The sequence below is a fragment of the Octopus bimaculoides genome, chromosome 3 (genome assembly GCF_046866305.1).
Source record: "Octopus bimaculoides isolate indiv1 chromosome 3, ASM4686630v1, whole genome shotgun sequence".
Classification (NCBI taxonomy): Eukaryota; Metazoa; Mollusca; class Cephalopoda; order Octopoda; family Octopodidae; genus Octopus; species Octopus bimaculoides.
In genome coordinates this window covers 147,640,844-147,664,843 of record NC_142930.1, presented here as the reverse complement: position 1 = coordinate 147,664,843, position 24,000 = coordinate 147,640,844, and the positions used below count along the sequence as shown (strand labels likewise).

The 24,000-nt window shown below is 37.3% G+C and overlaps 1 protein-coding gene across 2 annotated transcripts in view; it reads right to left on the bottom strand.

Annotated features, from left to right (window-relative positions):
- The window catches only part of LOC106880426 (kinesin-like protein KIF6), a 227,512-nt gene that overhangs the window by 63,172 nt on the left and 140,340 nt on the right, over positions 1 to 24,000 (bottom strand). Inside the window, exons 14-15 of one of the 2 annotated variants that reach the window (XM_089349784.1) lie at positions 22,727 to 22,981; positions 8,568 to 8,864 (exon numbers count right to left, since the gene is read on the bottom strand). In XM_089349784.1, the coding sequence (XP_089205910.1) occupies positions 8,568 to 8,864; positions 22,727 to 22,981 (552 nt within the window). The remainder of the gene's footprint in view (positions 1 to 8,567; positions 8,865 to 22,726; positions 22,982 to 24,000) is intronic. The other variant, XM_089349786.1, reaches the window with a different exon arrangement.

Genomic DNA, 24,000 nt, shown 5'->3' with positions numbered 1-24,000 from the left:
GCTAGCATGGGTTGGACAATTTGACTGAGAACTGGTGAAACCAGATGGCTACACCAGGCTCCAATCTGATTTGGCAGAGTTTCTACAGCTGGATGCCCTTCCTAACGCCAACCACTCAGAGAGTGTAGTGGGTGCTTTTACGTGTCACCTGCACAAAGGGAATAGATATTACCTCTTGGCATTGATACTGCCTCTGTCACTAACATATACTGCTGTTTTTTTTTTGTGCATGACATGGCATGTTACCACCTTACAACAGCAGTGGCTGCAACAACAATAACAACAACAACAACACAAATATGAAATGTCAGTAAAGAGTTACAAAAGTAATGGCATCAATAAAACAACAACAACAAAAATAAGAATAACAATGACAGCAAGGATAGTAATAACATGAACAGCAATTACCAAAAAGCATAATAAACAGGGAAAAGCAAAAATAACATATATGCATATATATATATATAATATATATATGTATATATATATTGCAAGCTATGGACACATAAGAGGTGCAGTAATATCAAAGGCGGATTAACTACGAAGTTAGTTTTTGTATGTGGCAGATGTTCAGGAAACAACTTCTATCTCATTCCAGGGAGAAAAACTAGAGGTAGTCAATAGCTTCCGCTATCTGGGTGACCAAGTTAGTAGTGGGGGTGGGTGCGCTGAAAGTGTAGCTGCTAGAATAAGAATAGCCTGGGCAAAGTTTAGAGAGCTCCTAGCTCTGCTGGCGACAAAGGGACTCTCACTCAGAGTAAAAGGCAGAGAGTATGACGCATGTGTATGAACAGCCATACTACATGGCAGTGAAACATGGGCTGTGACTGCTGAGGACATGCGTAAGCTCGCAAGGAATGAAGCCAGTATGCTCCGCTGGATGTGTAATGTCAATGTGCATACCCGTCAGAGTGTAAGTATCTTGAGAGAAAAGCTGAACATAAGAAGCATCAGTTGTGGTGTGCAAGAGAGACGATTGCGCTGGTTTGGACATGTGGTGAGAATGAATGAGGATAGCTGCGTGAAAAAGTGCCACACCCTAACAGTTGAGGGAACCCGTGGAAGAGGTAGGCCCAGGAAGACCTGGGCTGAGGTGGTGAGGCAAGACCTTCGAACATTGGGCCTCACCGAGGCGATGACTACTGACCGAGACCTTTGGAAATGTGCTGTGCGTGAGAAGACCCGGCAAGCCAAGTGAGATCGTTGCCAGTGCCCCTGGACTGGCTCTCGTGCGGGTGGCACATAAGATGTACCATCTTGAGCGTGACCGTTGCCAGTACCGCCTAACTGGCCTTTGTAGGGTTTTCGAGCGAGATCGTTGCCAGTGCCCCTGGACTGGCTCTTGTGCGGGTGGCACATAAAAGACACCATTTCGAGCGTGGCCGTTTTCGTGCGGGTGACACGTAAAAGCACCCACTACACTCTCTGAGTGGTTGGCGTTAGGAAGGGCATCCAGCTGTAGAAACTCTGCCAAATTAGATTGGAGCCTGGTGTTGCCATCCGGTTTCACCAGTCCTCAGTCAAATCGTCCAACCCATGCTAGCATGGAAAGCGGACGTTAAACGATGATGATGATGATGATGATATATATAATATAATATATATATATATAATATAATATAATATAATATAATATATATATATATATATATATATATATATATAAAGTGGCAATAATGAAAAAACAAATGCATAACAACCCCTCAGTATATTTATCAGGATTTAATATCGACAACAACAATTTTTATGAAATACAATGATGACAATGATAACATGTAGAACAACAGCAAAGACATATAAGAATACTACAGACACCAATATGTCATGTTTCAATCTAATCTCTGAGGATTTTCATCTATTATTATAAGATGAATTACATAAAGAGAAAATAAATATATATATATATATATATATATATATATGTATGTATGTATGTATATGTATGTATATGTGTGTGTGTGTATTCATAAACATAAATATATACATAAACATATGTAGTATATATATATATATATATATATACACACACACACACACACATGCGCATATGCATACAAATATACGACACAACAGAAAAGACCATTCAATCTATTGGGTAGACTTCATACTCGTAATACATGAACACATACAATATAAAAACAAATACAACATGCAAATGGGTATTATGTATGCAATGGTAATTCTGAAGATATTCTGTTTAATGAACAACGGTAATTGATGTACAAGGCATGCTAGTTACAACAAGCCTACAACAAAAAGAAATAAAGAGAACAAGAGAAAAGAAAAACAAACAAAAACACATAGTTAATTGCATTTGCCATAAGCCCCTTACATTAATAATTAATGAATGGAATATGAACTTCAGGATAGACTCCCTTTTTTAAATATTTTTTTGTTTTCTGAACTTCAATTCATAATTCATTGTTCAATATTTTAAATTATCATCCTATTAGTAATAAGGGTTTTACGATTACTAGGTTTGGTTTGGTTTCATAGTTATTATTATTATTATTATTATTATCATCATCGTCATCATCATCATCATCATCATTAATAAACTTATTTGTATTTTTATTTGCAAGTAAATCTTAATATTAAAAAGATGTATGAGATGTTGTATCATCATCATTATTATTATTATTATTATTATTATTATTATTATTATTATTATTATTATCATCATCATCATCATCATCATCATCGTTATTAATAAAGTTATTTGTATTTTTATTTGTAAGTATATCTTAATATTAAAAAGATGTTTGAGATGTATTATTATTGCTATTATCATTAATATTATTATTATTATTATCATTATTATTATTATTATTATTATTATTATTATTATCATTATCATTAAGGCTGCAAGCTGGCAGAATCATTAGCATGCCAGGCGAAATGCTTAGCGGTATTTTGCTTGCTGCTACGTTCTGAGTTCAAATTCTGCCGAGGTCTACTTTGCCTTTCATCCTTCATAAATTAAGTACCAGCTGAGTACTGGGGTCGATGTAATTGACTATCTCCCTCCCTGCAATTTCAGGCCTTGTGCCTATAGTAAAAAGGATTATTATTATTATCATTATTATTATTATTATTATTATTATTATTATCATTATTATTATTAAGGTGGTAAGCTGGCAGAATTGTTAGTCTGTGAGGCAAAAGGCTTCACAGCATTTCATCTGTCATTACATTCTGAATTCAAATTCCAACAATCTCAACTTTCATCCTTCCAGGATCGATAAATTGAGTACCAGTCAAGTACTGAGGTCAATGCCAAAATTTCATGACAAGCTCAACCTTATGTGATACCTCACAGAGAGGGCTGGGACCAAAGCTGGCATCAGGGGTGCTCTGATCAACTGGATGAATCAAAAGCATTCAACAGGGTCAACCATCACTACTTAGAAGCCATCCTGAAAGTAGGCAGTTTCAGACCTGTTTTCAGAGGCTGGATCACTGCAATGTACAACAACACCTGTTCGATGGTCAAAGTAAATGACCACCTATCAGAGCCATTTGGCATTGCACACTCGGTCCATCAGGGCAGTCTGCTGTCACCTCTTCTGTACATACTGGCACTCGGGCCACTGCTATGGAAGTTGGAACAGCTAAGGGGCACACCTTTTGAACTGGGACAAGGAACAGTAGTGTTGGCATAAGCAGATAACATTACCATCATGGTGTTGGATCCCTCCAAAGTGTAGATGGTTGGCACCATCCTAAAAGAATATGAATTGGTTGCAGGGGATAAAATTAATACTGACAAATAGGTAGGTTTGCAGTTGGGTTCCTGGAGAGACAGGATGATGCCATTAGACAGCATCATCAGATGCTGGACCGACCAACAGACCAGTTAAACTGCTCGGGGTCCAGTTTGGTCCCAGCCTCAAGGTTGATAAGAACTAGGATGAGGTGGTGAACAGGGGGGGGGGGACCTTACCCAGAAATGGGTTGAGAGGAAGCTGTCCCTGAAAGGTCAGGCCGAAGTGGTGAATGCTTACTTCACCTCCGTTATCATTTATCACCTGACTGTCATGCTTTGTCCTGGTTACTGCTTGACCAAGTTGGAGTGTCTCTTATTTAAATTCTTGTGGAAGAGATGTGTTCCAATGGTCAAGTGGTCGGTGTGTTGCCAGCATTCTCTGAGTGGCAGATTAGGTATGCCATGCCTCCTAATGTGCAGACACACTCCTAGGTTATGCCACCTGCAACAATTTCTAGATGGTGAGCATGTGTGGGCTCTGTTTATGAGGCTTGTCTTTCTGCAGCTCATCTCCTTGATGGAGCTGCAGTCTTGGGTAAAGAAGACACCAAGACTGAGCACCTGACACCTAGAATGTCATCAGGCACTCACAGCCCTCTAGCAGTCAGGCAATGGGATCGGTGGATGTTCCACTTTGGTGGGGAAGTGCAACAACATTCACAAAGAGATGCTGGGTGCCAATGAGAATGAACTGGCTAGTCTGTTCCAGAGGAGTTTCTGGTTGGGAACTATCATGGATAATTTCCAAATGTTCTTGGCCTGGCAGTGCTATCAGGGGGTGCTACTGGTTCAAGATAAACTCTACAGGCATGGATGTGCTGTCAGACGGGCTTGTCCGAGGTGCACACAGAGTGACGAAACCATTCTGCACATGCTCATTCAGTGTCCAGGCATTGCTAACTTGTGAGGTTTTGTCAAATAGCTGCTGTCACGTGTAGGATGGGTCCATCTGTCAGACAAGCCTGTAGTGATGATTGCACCACTGCCCTCCTTCAATCGGGCAAGCAAGGCAGTTTTCCTTTGGTTGGTGGCTATGGCAAAAGAAGTTGTTTGGTGGGCAAGGCTGATACATTCCTCTCTGATAGAGTTCTCATTGTCTTCTTCAAGTTTCACTTGAAAAGGAAACTGAGAATGGAGACAGGGGGAAGTATTGTCATCAGGTGAGTCTATTGAAAGATGGGTTGAAAGTTGCAAGAGTGACAAGAGTGGATGGTACCTCTCTAAGTTTAGACCTGTAAGTTGGAGAGAAGGAATTGGAGAGGGCACTTACTCTTGGGGTTTCAAGGAAATCATGGACAGTGGTGTTTTTCGATTATCCCTAGAGGCCTTCCTGTATCAAGAGGGCCACATCTCTACCATCCGCCCTGCCATTTTATGTCGATAACTCCTTCACTTTTGTAACAATGCATTCTTCATATAACCCTGTTATTCTGTTAAAAAATTAATGCTTATTAGTTCACATTGTTTTGAAGTAATCATGCTTCATCTTGTAGCTTTGATATTTCAATGATGTGACTGATTATTATTAAAATGACATTGTAGGGTAGTAGGTGTGAGAGGTCAAATCTGATTGGTTTAAACATAAAGCAGGTTGAATATTTGAACCTGATATGGCCGGTTTAAATGCGAAAAGGTTAAAAGCAAGGTTTTTATTCAGTGTATTCTAAGTGGTTGTGTAAGCTGCAGAGATATGTATTCTCTACTTCCTGTTCAACTGCTATAAAAATGTGGGTGAATCTTAATAGCAGCTCAGGTGAGTTTTGCTAAAACAGGTGAAATATGATCACATATGATAGCATGGTGACAAGTAAATAGTAACATCTATGAGAATGTTTCTCAAGATGTTACTTCAGAAGGGAGTACAGTTCAGTAACAGGTGAATAAATCTTGCAATAAATTTTTAATTCAAATTTCTTTTGTGCATATAGATACATCTATCTATCTATCTATCTATCTATCTATCTATCTATCTATCTATCTATCTATCTATCTATCTATCTATCTATCTATCCATATATATATATATATATATATATATATATATATATATATATATATATATATATATATATATATATTTACATATACATACACATGTGTATATATATATATATATATATATATAAAAAAATTTAAGGAATGGAGTAAACGCATGTAATAACTGCATACTTTATTCCGACATATGTTTCGAAGAATTACAATTTATGCGATCCATAGGAATCGACGATGTTAAAAATGTAAACTTCTCCTCAGGGAATGTATGGGAACCATCTTAAACGTAAGACATTATGACCGAGTATGATAACTATAGTTGGAGAAGGTTATAACGTAATTCATTTGAAAAAACCGTTGGAGATTAGGACGCTACCAGATAGTACGTTGGACAAGAAGGGAAGAAAAAAAATAAGAAAAGAAAAAAGAAAAAAAGAGAAAGAAAATTCAGAGTGTAGAGTTGGGAGAAGATAGGCTGATATAAGTCCGATAAAAATTGGAGAGGAATGTTATGTAATAAAAAGGCATTATAAATGGGTTTAATCTTGTGTTTCTACAAAAATATTGAGATGAGTGTATATAATCATTTATACTTATGTGTATACTCATATATACACACAAACAAATCCACATTTACTCCCATAAGTTCATGTATGTATATTTATATACATACCCACGTCAAAACTCACATTCATATATACATACGAACACACACACACACACACACACATATATATATATATATATATATAAATACATACACATATATATATATATGCATATATATCCATATACCTATACATACACATACATATAAACACATGTACACATACATACACATACATACAAATATACATACATACATACATATATATATATATGTATATATATATATATATATATATATATATATATATATATATATATATATATATATATATACATATATATATATATACACATACATATACATATACACATATATACACATATACACACATACCTACCTATACACAAATACACATATATGCACATCCATACCCATATATACATAAATACAAATATACACACACATACACATATACATATATATGCATCTACGCCCATAAAACACAAATACATATGCGTATATATATATATATATATATATATATATATATATATATATATATATATATATATATATATATATATATATATACATATATACACATACATATATATGCATATATATACATACACACATACAAATACATATATATAAACATATATATATGTATATACACATATACACATATACACATACCCATACACACAAACATAAACACACATATATGCATATGCATTCATACATATATATACACATATACACATACATACGTATACATACATATATACACATATATACACATATACATACAAATACATATACACACACCTACATACATAAATATATATATATATATATATATACACATATACACACCCACATATATACACATGTATACACATCCATATATATATATATATATATATATATATATATATAACCCATGCTAGCATGGAAAGCGGACGTTAAACGATGATGATATGCATATACATATATATATACATACATACATACATATATATACACATATATATACGCACACACATATATATATATATATATATATATATATATATATATATATACATACATATATATGTGTGTGTGTATTTATGTATAAGGTTTAAGGACGGCATAAGGACTACTATGAAGTCACTTGGAATGGATCCGGAAGACCTAGAAACCCTTGCTTCGGATTGAGTTGGATGGCGAACAAAAGTGTGGAGTGGAGTGAAAGCATTTGAAGAGGCCAGGATAAAGCATGCAAGACTCAAAAGAGATCTAAGGAAGAATGTTATGATTGAGAAGGTGAATGACAATGATCTTTTTGTGTGCACAGTTTGTGACAGACCATGCCTTTCTTTCGCTGGACTCAAATCTCATTTGCAAATCCATGGAAAACGAACCTCCGCCAACTACTCTGCCCATATGTCTGTGCACACCTTTGAATGCAGTGTATGCTAGAAGGTTTGCAAATCTAACGAAGGCTTCAAAAGACATTTTAAGATCTACAAAAATCAGAACTTATCTGCAGCTCTTGGTGGTCCAAATCGGATGTGCAATCTATGCGGGTGCCTTTTCAAAACATTGTTTGATTTAAAAAGCCACATCAGATGCCATGATGGTTCTAAGGTGTAGGTACAGGAGGTGGTCAAACTCTGCATAAGGGGTAGACAACCACCATATATGCATACACAAACACACACACACACACATATGCTAACTTTGGTCATTTATGATAAGAAACACCTCTTTTTGGAAACTTGAAGTAATGTATGAGACAAAAAACAAGTGAGAAATATTGTACTACACCACTGACCCCTGTCATTACTAACTTCATCGGGATTATCAATATCATCACCAAGGCAGTGAGCTAGCAGAATCGTTAGCACACTAGATGAAATGCTAATGCTTAGTGGTATTTCACCCATTGCTCTGTTCTGAGTTCAAATTCCACCAAGTTCAACTTTGCCTTTCGTCCTTTCAGGGTCGGTGAAACAAGTACCAGTTACACACTGGGGTCAATTTAATCTACTTGCCCCCCTCTCCCAATAGCTTCAGGTCTTGTGCCTTTAGTAGAAAGGATTATTAGTATCATCACCATTATTAATGGTATTACTATTACTATTATTATTAACATCACTACCATCATTTGTCTCTCGTTACTTATAGTATTACTAAATAAATTGTAACACTCACTCTTTATAGCCTCAACTTCTAATTTCGTCAACCAACGCCCTTTCTTACTGTGTCTGTTGATATTGTCCACATGGCTGAATATTTGTCGTTTCTGATTAGCTATTCTTTGTTCAGTGTAGGTCGTATCTGGGTACAATTGTTTCCAGTAACGATACATTGATCGCCTACATGAGGTTGGTGCATTTACAACGGCCCTGAAGTAACATCGGACAACATCTATTTTCATTTTCTTCGTCCATCGTGGTCTGTGTCTTGCTGCATCATACTTTTGATGAGTTCTCTTTTGTGCTGGCATATCTTAAGAAGACAAATGGCTATCCATAACTCTATGAATTTCTGATCATGATCGATTGTATGAATCCTAGTACAGAATCTATCTAATAAAATATGCCACATTCTTATTTTGCAGGACCTTAATATTCAACTGTGTGTGTGTGTGTGTGTGTGTGTGCGTGTACGCATGTGTGAACTTATTCTGCATTTGTGGATCAACAAGGCAACCAATGGTTTCATGTGGGAGTGGTCTCCACAATTGTTCCAGCTCACCACTTGAGAATGTTGGTTCTCAGCTCTCAACCTGAAGATGAGTACCAACCTTGCCAAGTGGTGAGGTTGAACAACTGTGGAAACCTCTTTCTCATCAAACTGTTGGTTGCCTTGTTAATCCACAAAGAATATTTAACAAAGTGGTGTTGAGCACTTATTCTCACTGTTCAATACCAGTATATATATATATATATATATAAATATATATATATATATATATATGTACTCATGTATATACGTGCATGTGTGTATGTATCTGTATGTTTGTTACATTTGTGTTTCTCTAAAAATTATCAAGCTACGAGCAGTGATGTGTTATCTTTTTTACCTGTCAACCAATCATATGCAGTCTCTGCACCTTCATAAATAAGAAATCTCTGACTTGAAAAAAAAAACAAAAAACACAAAAACAGATAAGGGTTAGAGACAAGAAAGCATCCAGACTGTTGTAAGTCAACACCTCAGTAATACATCCATCAAATTTATGCTAGTTTAGAAAAATGGACATAAAAATGAGTGAATAAACAAATTAATTATTATTATCATTACCATTATTATTATTATTATTATTATTATTATTATTATTATTATTATGGGGTCAATGTAATAGACTTACTGCCGCCCCTGACACTACCAGCTTTGTGCCAAAATTTTTAATCATTATTATTATTATTATTATTATTATTATTATTATTATTATTATTATTATCAAATGCTTAGCAGCATTTTGTTCTGCCTTAAGTTCTAAGTTCAAATTCTGCCAAGACCAACTTTGCCTTTCATCCTTTCAGGTTCCATAAATTAAGTACCAGAAAAACACTGAGGTTTGATGTAATCGACTAGTTCCCTTCCTCCAAAATTTCAGGCCTTTTGCCTTAAGTAGAAAGCATTATTATTATTATTATTATTATTATTATTATTATTATTATTATTATTATTATTATCATTATTACTACTACTACTACTACTACTACTATCACTAAGGCAAAATGCATTGCAGTATTTTTTCAGCATTATGTTTTGAATGGAAGGCAGCGAGCTGGCAGAAACGTTAGCACGCAGGGCGAAATGCTTAGTGGTATTTCATCTGTCTTTACATTCTGAGTTCAAATTCCGCCAAGGTTGACTTTGCCTTTCATCATTTCGGGGTCAATAAATAAAGTACCAGTTGTGTACTAGAGATCGAGCTAATCAACTGGCCCCCTCCTCAAAAATTTCAGGCCTTGTACCTAGAGTAGAAAAGGTTATGTTCTCGATGGAACTGTCACCAAGGCCAACTTTGCTTCATTTGGGATTGATAAAATAAGAACCAGTCCAGTACTGGGGTTAATGCAATCAACTAGCCCCCTCCTGCCAAATTTCAGGCCTTGTGCCTATAGTAGAAAGGATCATCATAATCATCAAGGTAGCAAGATGGCAGAAATGTCAGCACGTCGGGTAAAATGCTTAGCAGTATTTCATCTGTCTTTACGTTTTGAGTTCAAATTCAGACAAGGTTGACTTTGCCTTTCATTCTTTCGGGGCTATTGAAATAAGTACCTGTTAAGCACTGAGGTCGTTTTAATTGACTTACACTTTCTCATAAAATTTCAAGCCTTGTGCATTAACCACTCCCCAAAATTGCTAGCCTTGTGCCAAAATTTGAAACTATTTTTATTATTGAGTGAGAGAGTAATTCATGCCATCAAAGTGACAATGGAATAAAATATACAAATCCAATATACCCATCTGGTAAGGGTACACCAGACACATGCACCACAACCATATGTGCACAATATGGTAATTTCATATCAAGATAAACAGCACATGAACTTGCAGGTGGCACTCAGAATTTTCTTCAGATTGAGTAGCCCATCCCACTCAAAAGGTCCCTGAATAAGGGTTGTTTAAGGATGATGAACAAAACACCCATGTTTCCAGGGGTGAATTGTTCAAATTACAAAGAATCCCTCTCAGTACATGGCTATGATGCTCTCCCACTACTTCTGCTCGTGATCAGAGATGCACATATCGTCAGCCACTAAGGGACATGCTCAACTGGTTAAGGTCAAACAACTGACAAGCAAATCTGTAGAACTGAGCAGAATATTTGCTGTAGCCCATCTTTTTATACCCAGGCAAAACATGTACAAGATAACACTTCCAATCAGTAAAGATTAGAAACCATGAACATTCTTTTCTACTCTAGGCACAAGGCTTGAAATTTTGGGGGAGGGGGCTAGTCAATTAGATCGACCCAGTACGCAACTGGTACTTAATTTATCGATTCAGAAAGGATGAAAGGCAAAACTGACCTTGGCAGAATTTGAACTCAGAACACAAAGATAGACGAAATACTCCTAAGCATTTCACCCAGCATGCTGACGTTTTTTTATTTCTTTATTGCCCACAAGGGGCTACACACAGAGGGGACAAAGAAGGACAAACAAACGGATTAAGTCAATTATATCGACCCCAGTGCGTAACTGGTACTTATTTAATTGACCCCGACCCCGAAAGGATGAAAGGCAAAGTCAACCTCGGCGGAATTTGAACTCAGAACGTAGCGGCAGACGAAATACCGTTAAGCATTTCACCCAGCATGCTAACGTTTCTGCCAGCTCACCGTCTTAGAAGCCAGGAATATTATTATTGCTATGGCAGTGAGTTGGCAGAATTATTATTGTGCCTGATGAAATGCTTAGTGGCATTTCTTCTGGCTTTTTACATTCTGAGTTCAAATTCCGCCAAAGTCGACTTTGCCTTTCATCCTTTTTATGGTCAATAAAATAAGTACCAGTTGAGCACCGGAATCAATGCAATCGACTTCCCCAACTCCTGAAAATTACTGTTGTCTTTGTTTGCTAAAATTAGACTGAAGTAGTATTATTATAAACATCATCATCATCATCATTATAATAATAATAATAATAATAATAATAATAATAATAATAATAATAATAATAATTATTATTATTATTATTATTATTATTATTATTATTATTATTATTATTATTATTATTATTATTATTATTATTATTATTATTATTATTATTATTATTATTATTATTATTATTATTATTATTATTATTATTATTATTATTATTATTATTATTATTATTATTATTATTATTATTATTATTATTATTATTATTATTATTATTATTATTATTATTATTATTATTATTATTATTATTATTATTATTATTATTATTATTATTATTATTATTATTCAGTAGTTTTATTTTTATAACGTACTTTCACTTCACTACCGAGCGCAGCTCTGTGCGCCTTGGGTATGTGCTGTGGTTTGCTGTGGTGCTCTTATGTTTACTGTATTGAAAGTGTTTTGCGTAGAATGTGTGCAGTACCCAGTAGTGCAATTTTCTGTATGTTATATATATTTGTAAGTCCTGGTGTTTTTGTTATGTATTTGTCTGAATATTTTTTTATTATACCTAAGGCACCTACTATGATAGGAATTGTTTCTGTTTTTAGATTCCACATTCGAGTTATCTCTATTTCCAGGTCTTTGTATTTTGTTATTATTATTATTATTATTACTATTAACATTATGATTATTATTATTATGAGTATTATCATCATTATCGTTATTATTATTATTATTATTATTATTATTATTATTATTATTATTATTATTATTATTATTATGTTGTTTTTTTTCTTCTTTCTTCAAATTTTCTTCCATTTCTCGCCGAGTGTTTTCCGTACACCTAGGGCAGAGAAACTCATTGTATGCATTCCCAGTATACACATGCAAATTCATGGTTAAAATATGTATTTAAAAAAAAAATTAATAAATAAGTAAATAAATTCAAGAATGGATGTTGTTTTCACAGCGATAATGCTATTATTATTATTATTATTATTATAATTATTATTATTATTATTATTATTATTATTATTATTATTACTAGTATTATTATTATTATTATTAATTCTGATGTGATAGGATAGGATTTAATCTTGACAATGTAAACAGCCAGCTTACTTGCCAATTTCCAATTACCTCAACATTCGCTCAATTTATTCTCTAACGAACTCTGCTTGTGTGTGTGTGTGTGCGTGTATGTATGTGTGCTTGTGTGCACGTGCATCTGTGTGTGTATGCATGTGTGTGTTTTATAGGGCTGACTGAGGGGAAAGTACAGTATCCAATGCGTTTTCATTAGATACATGGGTTAGATCAATACAGTTTATGTTTAGCTTAATCATCTACATGGGTAGAAAAAAATTGAGGGGGGGATGGGGGGGTTCCAGAGTTCTGTTGCGAAGAAGGATTGGATTAAGTAATGAGAGGGAAAACAGAGAAGGGGTGATGAATTGATAAAAGACGAGTGAACATTAAGGAGAGGATTCTAAAGCAAAAAATTCTGAAAGAGAAATTATTAAGTAGAGGAATCATAAACCATTTTTGAATTTTAATTTTAAAAGATTTTTTTTTTTTGTATGTGCGAAGATGGTGGTGTGGTGGAGTGGACAGATTTAAGATTAAAATTTTGGTAGGTATGACTGGGTGGTTCAAAAGCTTGCTTTGCAGCCATGGAGGTTTGTTTTTAGTTCCACTGTGCGGCACCAAGAGCAAAAGTTTACTGCTGTGGTCTCAGGCTAACCAATATCTCATGAATGGATTTGGCAGTCAGAAACCATGTGGAAGTCACATGTAAAAAGTACCCAGTGCACTCTGTAAAGTGGTTAACATCAGGAAGGGCATCCATTCATAGAAACCATGCCAAAGCCGACAATAGAGCATGGCCCAGTTCTCTGACTTGCCAGCTCCTGTCAAACCATCCAAAATGGAAATTGGACATTAAACATCCAGCTATCTATCTATCTATCTATCTGTATATATATATATATATATATATATATATATATATATATATATATATATATATATATATATATATATATATATATATATATATTTATATATATATATATATATATATATATATATATATATATATATATATATATATATATATATATATATATATATACATATATATATATATATATATATATATATATATATATATATATATATATATATATATATATATATATATATATATATTTATATATATATATATATATATATATATATATATACATATATATATATATATATATATATATTTGTCTATCTATCTGTTTATCTATTTATCTGTCTGTCTGCCTGCCTGTCTGTCTGTCTGTTTGCTTGTCTGTCTGTTTACCTGTCTGTCTATCCATCCATCTATCTATCTACCTGTCTATCTATCTGTGTGTGTGTGTGTGTGTGTGTGTGTGTGTGTGTGTGTGTGTGTGTGTGCGTGTGTGTAAACATGTATGTCACTCTATGTCATTACATAAGACACTACTTACACAGTAGTGAAGTTGTTTATTGTTTCTGTTTTACTTGTTGCAGTCATTAGAAAGTGGCCATGCTGGGGCACCACTTTAAAGAGATTCTGTCAAATAAATCAACTCCAGTACTTCTTTTTCTTTTTTTTTTTTTATTAAACCTGGTACTTATTCTATTGATCTCTTTTGCCAAACTGCTAAGCTTATGTCCCAACATAAACAAAAAGTCTGCCAGCTCAGCTGTTCAACATGCAAAGATATAGAATAATGTACCTTACTCATGAAACAAATAAAGGGTTGGCATCAAGAAGGAAGGGCATCTAATGTAAAATACTACCTGAGGATGTCTTTTCTAACTCATGCCATTATCAAACAAGCAGAAGTAAAACCGACAACAGAGATGATAGTGATGATGAGACAATGTCCACAAAGATGACAATGAGATGCTATTGATGATAATGATGATGATGAGAAATGGTAAAATTTACTGAATCAACAGCAGTTGATTACCTATCCTTATTTTATCAACTGCAAATGTATGAAAGGTAAAGTAAGACTTAGCAGGACATCTTAACCCTTCAGCTTTTAAAATGGCCATATCCACTCAAATAGTCCACCAGTTTTATGCTCAAACTGGCCAGATCTGACCTCTCACACCTATTCCTACAACATCGTTTTTATTTCTTTATTGCCCACAAGGGGCTAAACACAGAGGGGACAAAGAAGGACAGACAAACAGATTAAGTCGATTACATCGACCCCAGTGCGTAACTGGTACTTAATTTATCGACCCCGAAAGGATGAAAGGCAAAGTCAACCTCAGCGGAATTTGAACTCAGAACGTAATGGCAGACGAAATACTGCCAAGCATTTTGCCCAGCGTGCTAATGTTTCTGCCAGCTCACCCCCTTCAACATTATTCTACTTAGAGACCTTGCTGGTGACATGTAAAAAGCACCAATTCCATTCTGTAAAGTGGTTGACATTAGGAAGGGCATCCATCCATAAAAACCATGCTAAAAAAGACCTCACTGGTGCTGGTGCCACATTAAAAGCACCCAGTCCATTCTGCAAAGTGGATGGTATTAGGGAGGGCATCTAGCCACAAAAACCAAGCCACATAGAGAGTAAATGAGAGTATACGTGTAACACCATTACCACTAGGCCACATCACACACGAACACATACACACCATGGGGGCTTCCATACAGTTTCCTTCCACCAAATTCACTCACAAGGCATCGCTCAGTCCTTGGACTATAGAAGACACTTGCTCAAGGTACTGCACGGTGGGACTGAACCTGAAATCATATAGTTGCAAAACAAACATCTTAAACAAACAGTCATGCCTGCACCTATAACAAAGTCCTTTGTCACATTCCTGCGACCTACTGTATGGATCTCTGTCAAATCTAAAAATATCTCATGAATGGATTTGGCAGTCAGAAACCATGTGGAAGTCACATGTAAAAAGTACCCAGTGCACTCTGTAAAGTGGTTAACATCAGGAAGGGCATCCATTCACAAGGGGCTAAACACAGAGGGGACAAAGAAGGACAGACAAACAGATTAAGTCGATTACATCGACCCCAGTGCGTAACTGGTACTTAATTTATCGACCCCGAAAGGATGAAAGGCAAAGTCAACCTCAGCGGAATTTGAACTCAGAACGTAATGGCAGACGAAATACTGCCAAGCATTTTGCCCAGCGTGCTAATGTTTCTGCCAGCTCACCCCCTTCAACATTATTCTACTTAGAGACCTTGCTGGTGACATGTAAAAAGCACCAATTCCATTCTGTAAAGTGGTTGACATTAGGAAGGGCATCCATCCATAAAAACCATGCTAAAAAAGACCTCACTGGTGCTGGTGCCACATTAAAAGCACCCAGTCCATTCTGCAAAGTGGATGGTATTAGGGAGGGCATCTAGCCACAAAAACCAAGCCACATAGAGAGTAAATGAGAGTATACGTGTAACACCATTACCACTAGGCCACATCACACACGAACACATACACACCATGGGGGCTTCCATACAGTTTCCTTCCACCAAATTCACTCACAAGGCATCGCTCAGTCCTTGGACTATAGAAGACACTTGCTCAAGGTACTGCACGGTGGGACTGAACCTGAAATCATATAGTTGCAAAACAAACATCTTAAACAAACAGTCATGCCTGCACCTATAACAAAGTCCTTTGTCACATTCCTGCGACCTACTGTATGGATCTCTGTCAAATCTAAAAATATCTCATGAATGGATTTGGCAGTCAGAAACCATGTGGAAGTCACATGTAAAAAGTACCCAGTGCACTCTGTAAAGTGGTTAACATCAGGAAGGGCATCCATTCACAAGGGGCTAAACACAGAGGGGACAAAGAAGGACAGACAAACAGATTAAGTCGATTACATCGACCCCAGTGCGTAACTGGTACTTAATTTATCGACCCCGAAAGGATGAAAGGCAAAGTCAACCTCAGCGGAATTTGAACTCAGAACGTAATGGCAGACGAAATACTGCCAAGCATTTTGCCCAGCGTGCTAATGTTTCTGCCAGCTCACCCCCTTCAACATTATTCTACTTAGAGACCTTGCTGGTGACATGTAAAAAGCACCAATTCCATTCTGTAAAGTGGTTGACATTAGGAAGGGCATCCATCCATAAAAACCATGCTAAAAAAGACCTCACTGGTGCTGGTGCCACATTAAAAGCACCCAGTCCATTCTGCAAAGTGGATGGTATTAGGGAGGGCATCTAGCCACAAAAACCAAGCCACATAGAGAGTAAATGAGAGTATACGTGTAACACCATTACCACTAGGCCACATCACACACGAACACATACACACCATGGGGGCTTCCATACAGTTTCCTTCCACCAAATTCACTCACAAGGCATCGCTCAGTCCTTGGACTATAGAAGACACTTGCTCAAGGTACTGCACGGTGGGACTGAACCTGAAATCATATAGTTGCAAAACAAACATCTTAAACAAACAGTCATGCCTGCACCTATAACAAAGTCCTTTGTCACATTCCTGCGACCTACTGTATGGATCTCTGTCAAATCTAAAAATATCTCATGAATGGATTTGGCAGTCAGAAACCATGTGGAAGTCACATGTAAAAAGTACCCAGTGCACTCTGTAAAGTGGTTAACATCAGGAAGGGCATCCATTCACAAGGGGCTAAACACAGAGGGGACAAAGAAGGACAGACAAACAGATTAAGTCGATTACATCGACCCCAGTGCGTAACTGGTACTTAATTTATCGACCCCGAAAGGATGAAAGGCAAAGTCAACCTCAGCGGAATTTGAACTCAGAACGTAATGGCAGACGAAATACTGCCAAGCATTTTGCCCAGCGTGCTAATGTTTCTGCCAGCTCACCCCCTTCAACATTATTCTACTTAGAGACCTTGCTGGTGACATGTAAAAAGCACCAATTCCATTCTGTAAAGTGGTTGACATTAGGAAGGGCATCCATCCATAAAAACCATGCTAAAAAAGACCTCACTGGTGCTGGTGCCACATTAAAAGCACCCAGTCCATTCTGCAAAGTGGATGGTATTAGGGAGGGCATCTAGCCACAAAAACCAAGCCACATAGAGAGTAAATGAGAGTATACGTGTAACACCATTACCACTAGGCCACATCACACACGAACACATACACACCATGGGGGCTTCCATACAGTTTCCTTCCACCAAATTCACTCACAAGGCATCGCTCAGTCCTTGGACTATAGAAGACACTTGCTCAAGGTACTGCACGGTGGGACTGAACCTGAAATCATATAGTTGCAAAACAAACATCTTAAACAAACAGTCATGCCTGCACCTATAACAAAGTCCTTTGTCACATTCCTGCGACCTACTGTATGGATCTCTGTCAAATCTGTGAAGTCAATAGGGTAATAAGGGTGGAGACTCCATTCGGTCATGATTGGCCATGAGATTGCACATAGAATGTTCCCCTCTAAGGCAGAAGTTTGGGCAAGGTTATTTATGGAAGACCAGCAGTCGCCCATGCATACCAGTCTCTCCTCTACACACCACCAATGTTACCCAAGGGAAAGATAAAGGCCGATACAGCTTAGCACCAATGATGTCACAACTCATTTCTACAGCTGAAGCAACATGGAATAAAGTATTTTGCTCAAGAACACAACACACAGCCTTGTCCAGGTATTGAACTCACTATCTGATGATTGAGAGTCCGATGCTCTAACCACCGAGCCATGTGCCTTCATAAAGTTAATAATACTTGTTAGTTAACTGTGTGACAGGTTTAAGGTCAAATCCATAGGCAGGAAATTAAGGTAACAGGCATCATAGATGAGAAGGTAGGAGGTCACAAAGTCAATTTGAAGTACAGACAAAATTCACTCCTACTTTGGTATTGAGAGTAACAAACAAATGAAATGTTAAGCTTTAACCACCACTAACTACTATTACTACTGTCACTACCATCAACAATACCATCTATTTTAATATGAGCCAAAGCAGAAGACATTAAGTGGTCACTTGCTGTGTTAGAAATAGCAGCCAAATTTCCTTGACCTTACGTTCTATATTCATAAGCAAGACAGGGCACATTAGATAATGTAGTTCTCGGTATACTACATCTGAATCAAAACTGGCTGGTCATGGCTGGAATCCCCTTGCTAGTAAGATGGCTTGATATGACAAGACCTGGAGCAAAACTACAGCAATTTATTTGAATAAATAATCCAATAGTCTAATGGATGTTTGGCTACCGTGGATTAGAGAGAGAGAGAGGCAGGTGAAGCATTAGAAACCCAATGAATGTTTGCCAGTGGCTAAGGTTATCACCTTGTCTCGTTTATTTTTGTTCTCACAAGCACCCATAGTTTTATGACCTGACATTTTGCATTAGAAGTCATTGTCAAAATATGGCCGCAAAAGAGAAAAACTAAATAAAAAGTAAATTCTCTTCTGAAAGGGTCACAGGAGTCAGAACTTTTGTATAATAAAGTAATATATCATTCAGGGCCTCTAGCCAGTGGACAACAAACAGTTGTTGAAAGAGGTTCTTTTGTTCAGCTTTCCAACTTGTCAGACAGACCCAGCTAGACAAAGTTATGATGGATTACATACTATTAATCGAAAGTGAACAGAAACAAGCAAGAGAGAGAGAGAGAGAGAGAGAGATGTGTGTGAATGGTAAAGCTGGAAGTCTTCAAGTGGAATAGGAATCTATTTTGTTGTAGTATGTGGAATGAGGAAAAAAAAAAAAAAAGAATTTGTAGGAAATAGTAACAAGTTTTAAGATGAAATGGAAGCAAGACACGACTGAAATAGTAATTTGGAAGTATGTAAGTTGGACAACGATTTCCAACAATTTTTCACAACAACGGCTGTTATTGCTCTGAAGTGCAAAATTGTTCTAACAAAGTAAGTGCCTGGCAGCAGAACAGATCAATTTGATAGATGAGTAACTAGCTTGGCAACAATGAAATTCCATTTTGAACAAACAAAGGAACCAGTGGTATTAACGAAATCTTAATAGAGCATGTGATAAAGGTGCTAGATGGCAAAAGTAAAGAAATTGGGTTTGATTTTATTTCTATTTATTATTTATTACTGAAATGGTAGTGGAATGGCAGAAACTATAGAATGCCAAACTTAATACAATTCAGTATTTAGCTACAGTTCTTTACATTCATGTTCAAATCTTGCTGAGGTTAAACTTTGCCTTTTATCTCTCTAGGGTTGATAAAATAAGCACCTGACAAAATATTTTGGATGCAGGAGTGGCTGTGCGGTAAGTAGCTTGCTTACCGACCACATGGTTCTGGGTTCAGTCCCACTGCGTGGCACCTTGGGCAAGTGTCTTCTACTATAGCCTTGGGCCAACTAAAATCTTGTGAGTGGATTGGTAGACAGAAACTGAAAGAAGCCCGTTGTATATTTGTATGTGTGTGTGTGTGTGTGTGTGTGTGTGTGTGTGTTTGTCCCCCCAGCATTGCTTGATATGTGATGCTGGTGTGTTTACGTCCTCGTAACTTAGTGGTTCAGCAAAAAGAGACCAATACAATAAGTACTAGGCTTAGAAAGAATAAGTCCTGGGGTCGATTTGCTCGACTAAAAAAAAGGTGATGCTCCAGTATGGCCGCAGTCAAATGACTGAAACAAGCAAAAGAATAAAAGAATAAAAGAATATTTAATTATAAAAATATAATAGGATCTTTTAACTATTCAGTATAGAGATCATTCTGTCCAATGTAATGCTTATTTCTTCACATTGTTTTGAATCAATCATACATCTTGCAGCTTTGAGATTTCCATTATGGGATTGTTTACTTCTGGTATAACATTGTAAGGTTGGTGTAAGAGACTTGATTTGGTCAGTTTGAACACAACACAAGTAGAATATTTTGGCTGGATATGGCCAATTTAAATGCTAAAGGGCTAGAGGGTCCACCCAAGGAAAATAGGAATCAACGGGGGTTCATAGGCAAAAAATGGTTGAGAATCACTTTAATAGATCAAACAAATGGAAAAAGATTGTAAGAATAAATACAGTCATATATAATACAGCTAATACATATCTATTCTATGTCTATTTTACTTCAGTAGAGGTGCAATGGCCCAGTGGTTAGGGCAGCGGACTCGTGGTCATAGGATCGTGGTTTCGATTCCCAGACCGGGTGTTGTGAGTGTTTATTGAGCGAAAACACCTAAAAGCTCCACGAGGCTCCGGCAGGGGATGGTGGCGAACCCTGCTGTACTCTTTCACCACAACTTTCTCTCACTCTTTCTTCCTGTTTCTGTTGTGCCTGTAATTCAAAGGGTCAGCCTTATCACACTGTCACGCTGAATATCCCCGAGAACTACGTCAAGGGTACATGTGTCTGTGGAGTGCTCAGCCACTTGCATGTTAATTTCACGATCAGGCTGTTCCGTTGATTGGATCAACTGGAGCCCTCGACGTCGTAAGCGACGGAGTGCCAACAACAACAACTATTTTACTTCAATATTTACTGTTTGGGATCATTGCCAGTGCCCCTGGACTGGCTCATGTGCGGGCGACACATGAAATCTTTCGAGCGAGATCGTTGCCGGTGCCCCTGGGCTGGCTCTTGTGCGGGTGACACATGAAGTTTTTCGTGCGAGATCATTGCCGGTGCCCCTGGACTGGCTCATGTGCGGGCGACACATGAAATCTTTCGAGCGAGATCGTTGCCAGTGCCCCTGGACTGGCTCTTGTGCGGGTGGCACATGAAATGTTTTGAGCGGGACGGGATCGTTGCCAGTGCCCCTTGACTGGCTCATGTGTGGGCGACACATGAAATCTTTCGAGTGGGATCGTTGCCGGTGCCCCTGGATTGGCTCATGTGTGGGCGACACATGAAATCTTCCGAGCGGGATCGTTGCCGGTGCCCCTGGGCTGGCTCTTGTGTGGGTGACACATGAGGTTTTTCGAGCGAGATCGTTGCCAGTGCCCCTGGACTGGCTCTTGTGCTGGTGACACATGAAATTTCTTCGAGCGAGATCGTTGCCGGTGCCCCTGAACTGGCTCTTGTGTGGGGTTGTTGTAGGATTTTCGAGCGAGATCATTGCTGGTGCCCCTGGACTTGCTCTTGTGCGGGTGACACATGAGGTTTCTCGAGCGAGATGAGCATGGCCGTTGCCAGTACCGCCTGACTGGCCTTCGTGCGGGTGACACGTAAAAGCACCCACTACACTCTCTGAGTGGTTGGCGTTAGGAAGGGCATCCAGCTGTAGAAACACTGCCAAATCAGATTGGAGCCTGGTGTAGCCATCTGGTTTCACCAGTCTTCAGTCAAATCGTCCAACCCATGCTAGCATGGAAAGCGGACATTAAACGACAACGACGACGACGATGATGACATGCAAAACTATTACTGTTACTTTTATAAATTTTCTATTCCAAGGTCTTTGGGCTAAGATGCTACAGAATAATAAGAGTAAGAAATGATGAAGGAATTAAATGAGCTGAGGATAAGTTTAGAGGATCAGGGAGCATTATGATAATGGGAGAAAAGACAGTTTGACTAGGAAAGTGATTACAGAGGTGCTGGCAAATGAACAGTTTGTCTATCAAATGAATAAAGCTTATGTTATCTGACAAACTTGCAACTGGTTATAAATATGGCAAAAAAGAAAAAAAAATGCTCAGCTACTTTTCAAAAGAACAACGCTACAATAACAGCAACAAAAGCAACAAGAAATCAAAAGAAAAGAGAAATATACCAGTTAGCAAAACAATACATACAAATTTGTCTGTGAGTGATGTTCTCTTTGTTTTTTTGAATGCTTTTGCTCTGATCTATCCAGGTATCTGAATAAGCAACATTATCAGGATTAATATTCTCCTCAGAAGTAAAAGAATTTTCTTGTAGCGAAGTCTGGGATGAATTAGGTGACGTGTGAAAGGAAGACTCCTTTGCCAAGTGTCGCTTTTGACGTGGGTTGCTCTCAAGCTCTGCATTTTTCTGCTTCTCTTTCTTCAACATATTAACTAAGATACATAGCTGGAGTCAAGGTCCATAATCAGATTTGGTTGTTGAAAACATAAACAAGGCTGAAATGCAACGATTCTTTTTTGGCAAAAGTCAGCAAAAGCTGTTATATTTCAGGATGGTAATTTTTTTTTTCTTGCCAAATAAACACATGCACTATATATTCTTTTTCACTTGTTTATTATTGTTCTTATGTCAACTGAATAATTTCGGTTAATCAAAGATTTTTCAACTCCCTATATTAAATATGTCTGACTCTGCAGCATGTGTAGTTTAGCATGCCAAGGTACTTTACTTCATAGCTTTAATGTTGAGCATATACATGTGTGTGTGTGTGTGTGTGTGTGTGTGTGTGTGTGTGTGTGTGTGTGTGTGTGTGAGAGAGAGAGAGCATGTGTGTGTGTCAAAAGGACCAATAGTTTTCTCAAAGTCATAAGTTCATAAGGCTGGTTTCCCAGATTCTGTGGCATATGTAACCACCTCATCACCACTGGATGGGATGCCAACCCATTGCAGGGATACTTATTTTTGTCAGCTGTGTGGACTGAAGCAATGTGAAATGAAGTATTTTGCTCAAGAACACAATGCATTACCCAGTTCAGGAATTGAAACCATAATCTTATGATCATGAATGAAACACCCTTGCCACTGAGCCACATACCTCCATACACACACACACACATATGTATGTATGTATCTATGTATAACTGGTACTTAATTTATCGACCTCCCCCACCCCCAAAAGGATGAAAGCAAAGTCGATCTTGGCAGAATTTGAACTCAGAACGTAACGGCAGACAAAATACCACTAAGAATTTCGTCCAGTGTGCTAACGTTTCTGCCAGCTCATGGGGGAGATAGTACCTTAGTTGGAAACATATGAAGGTAGGTGACAGGGAGGGCATCCAGCTGTAAAATATTCCATCTAATAACTTCCATTTGACCGATGCAAGCATGGAAAAGTGGACATTAAATAATGCTGATGACGATGTGGATATATATATATATATTGGGTGGGTGTGTGGTT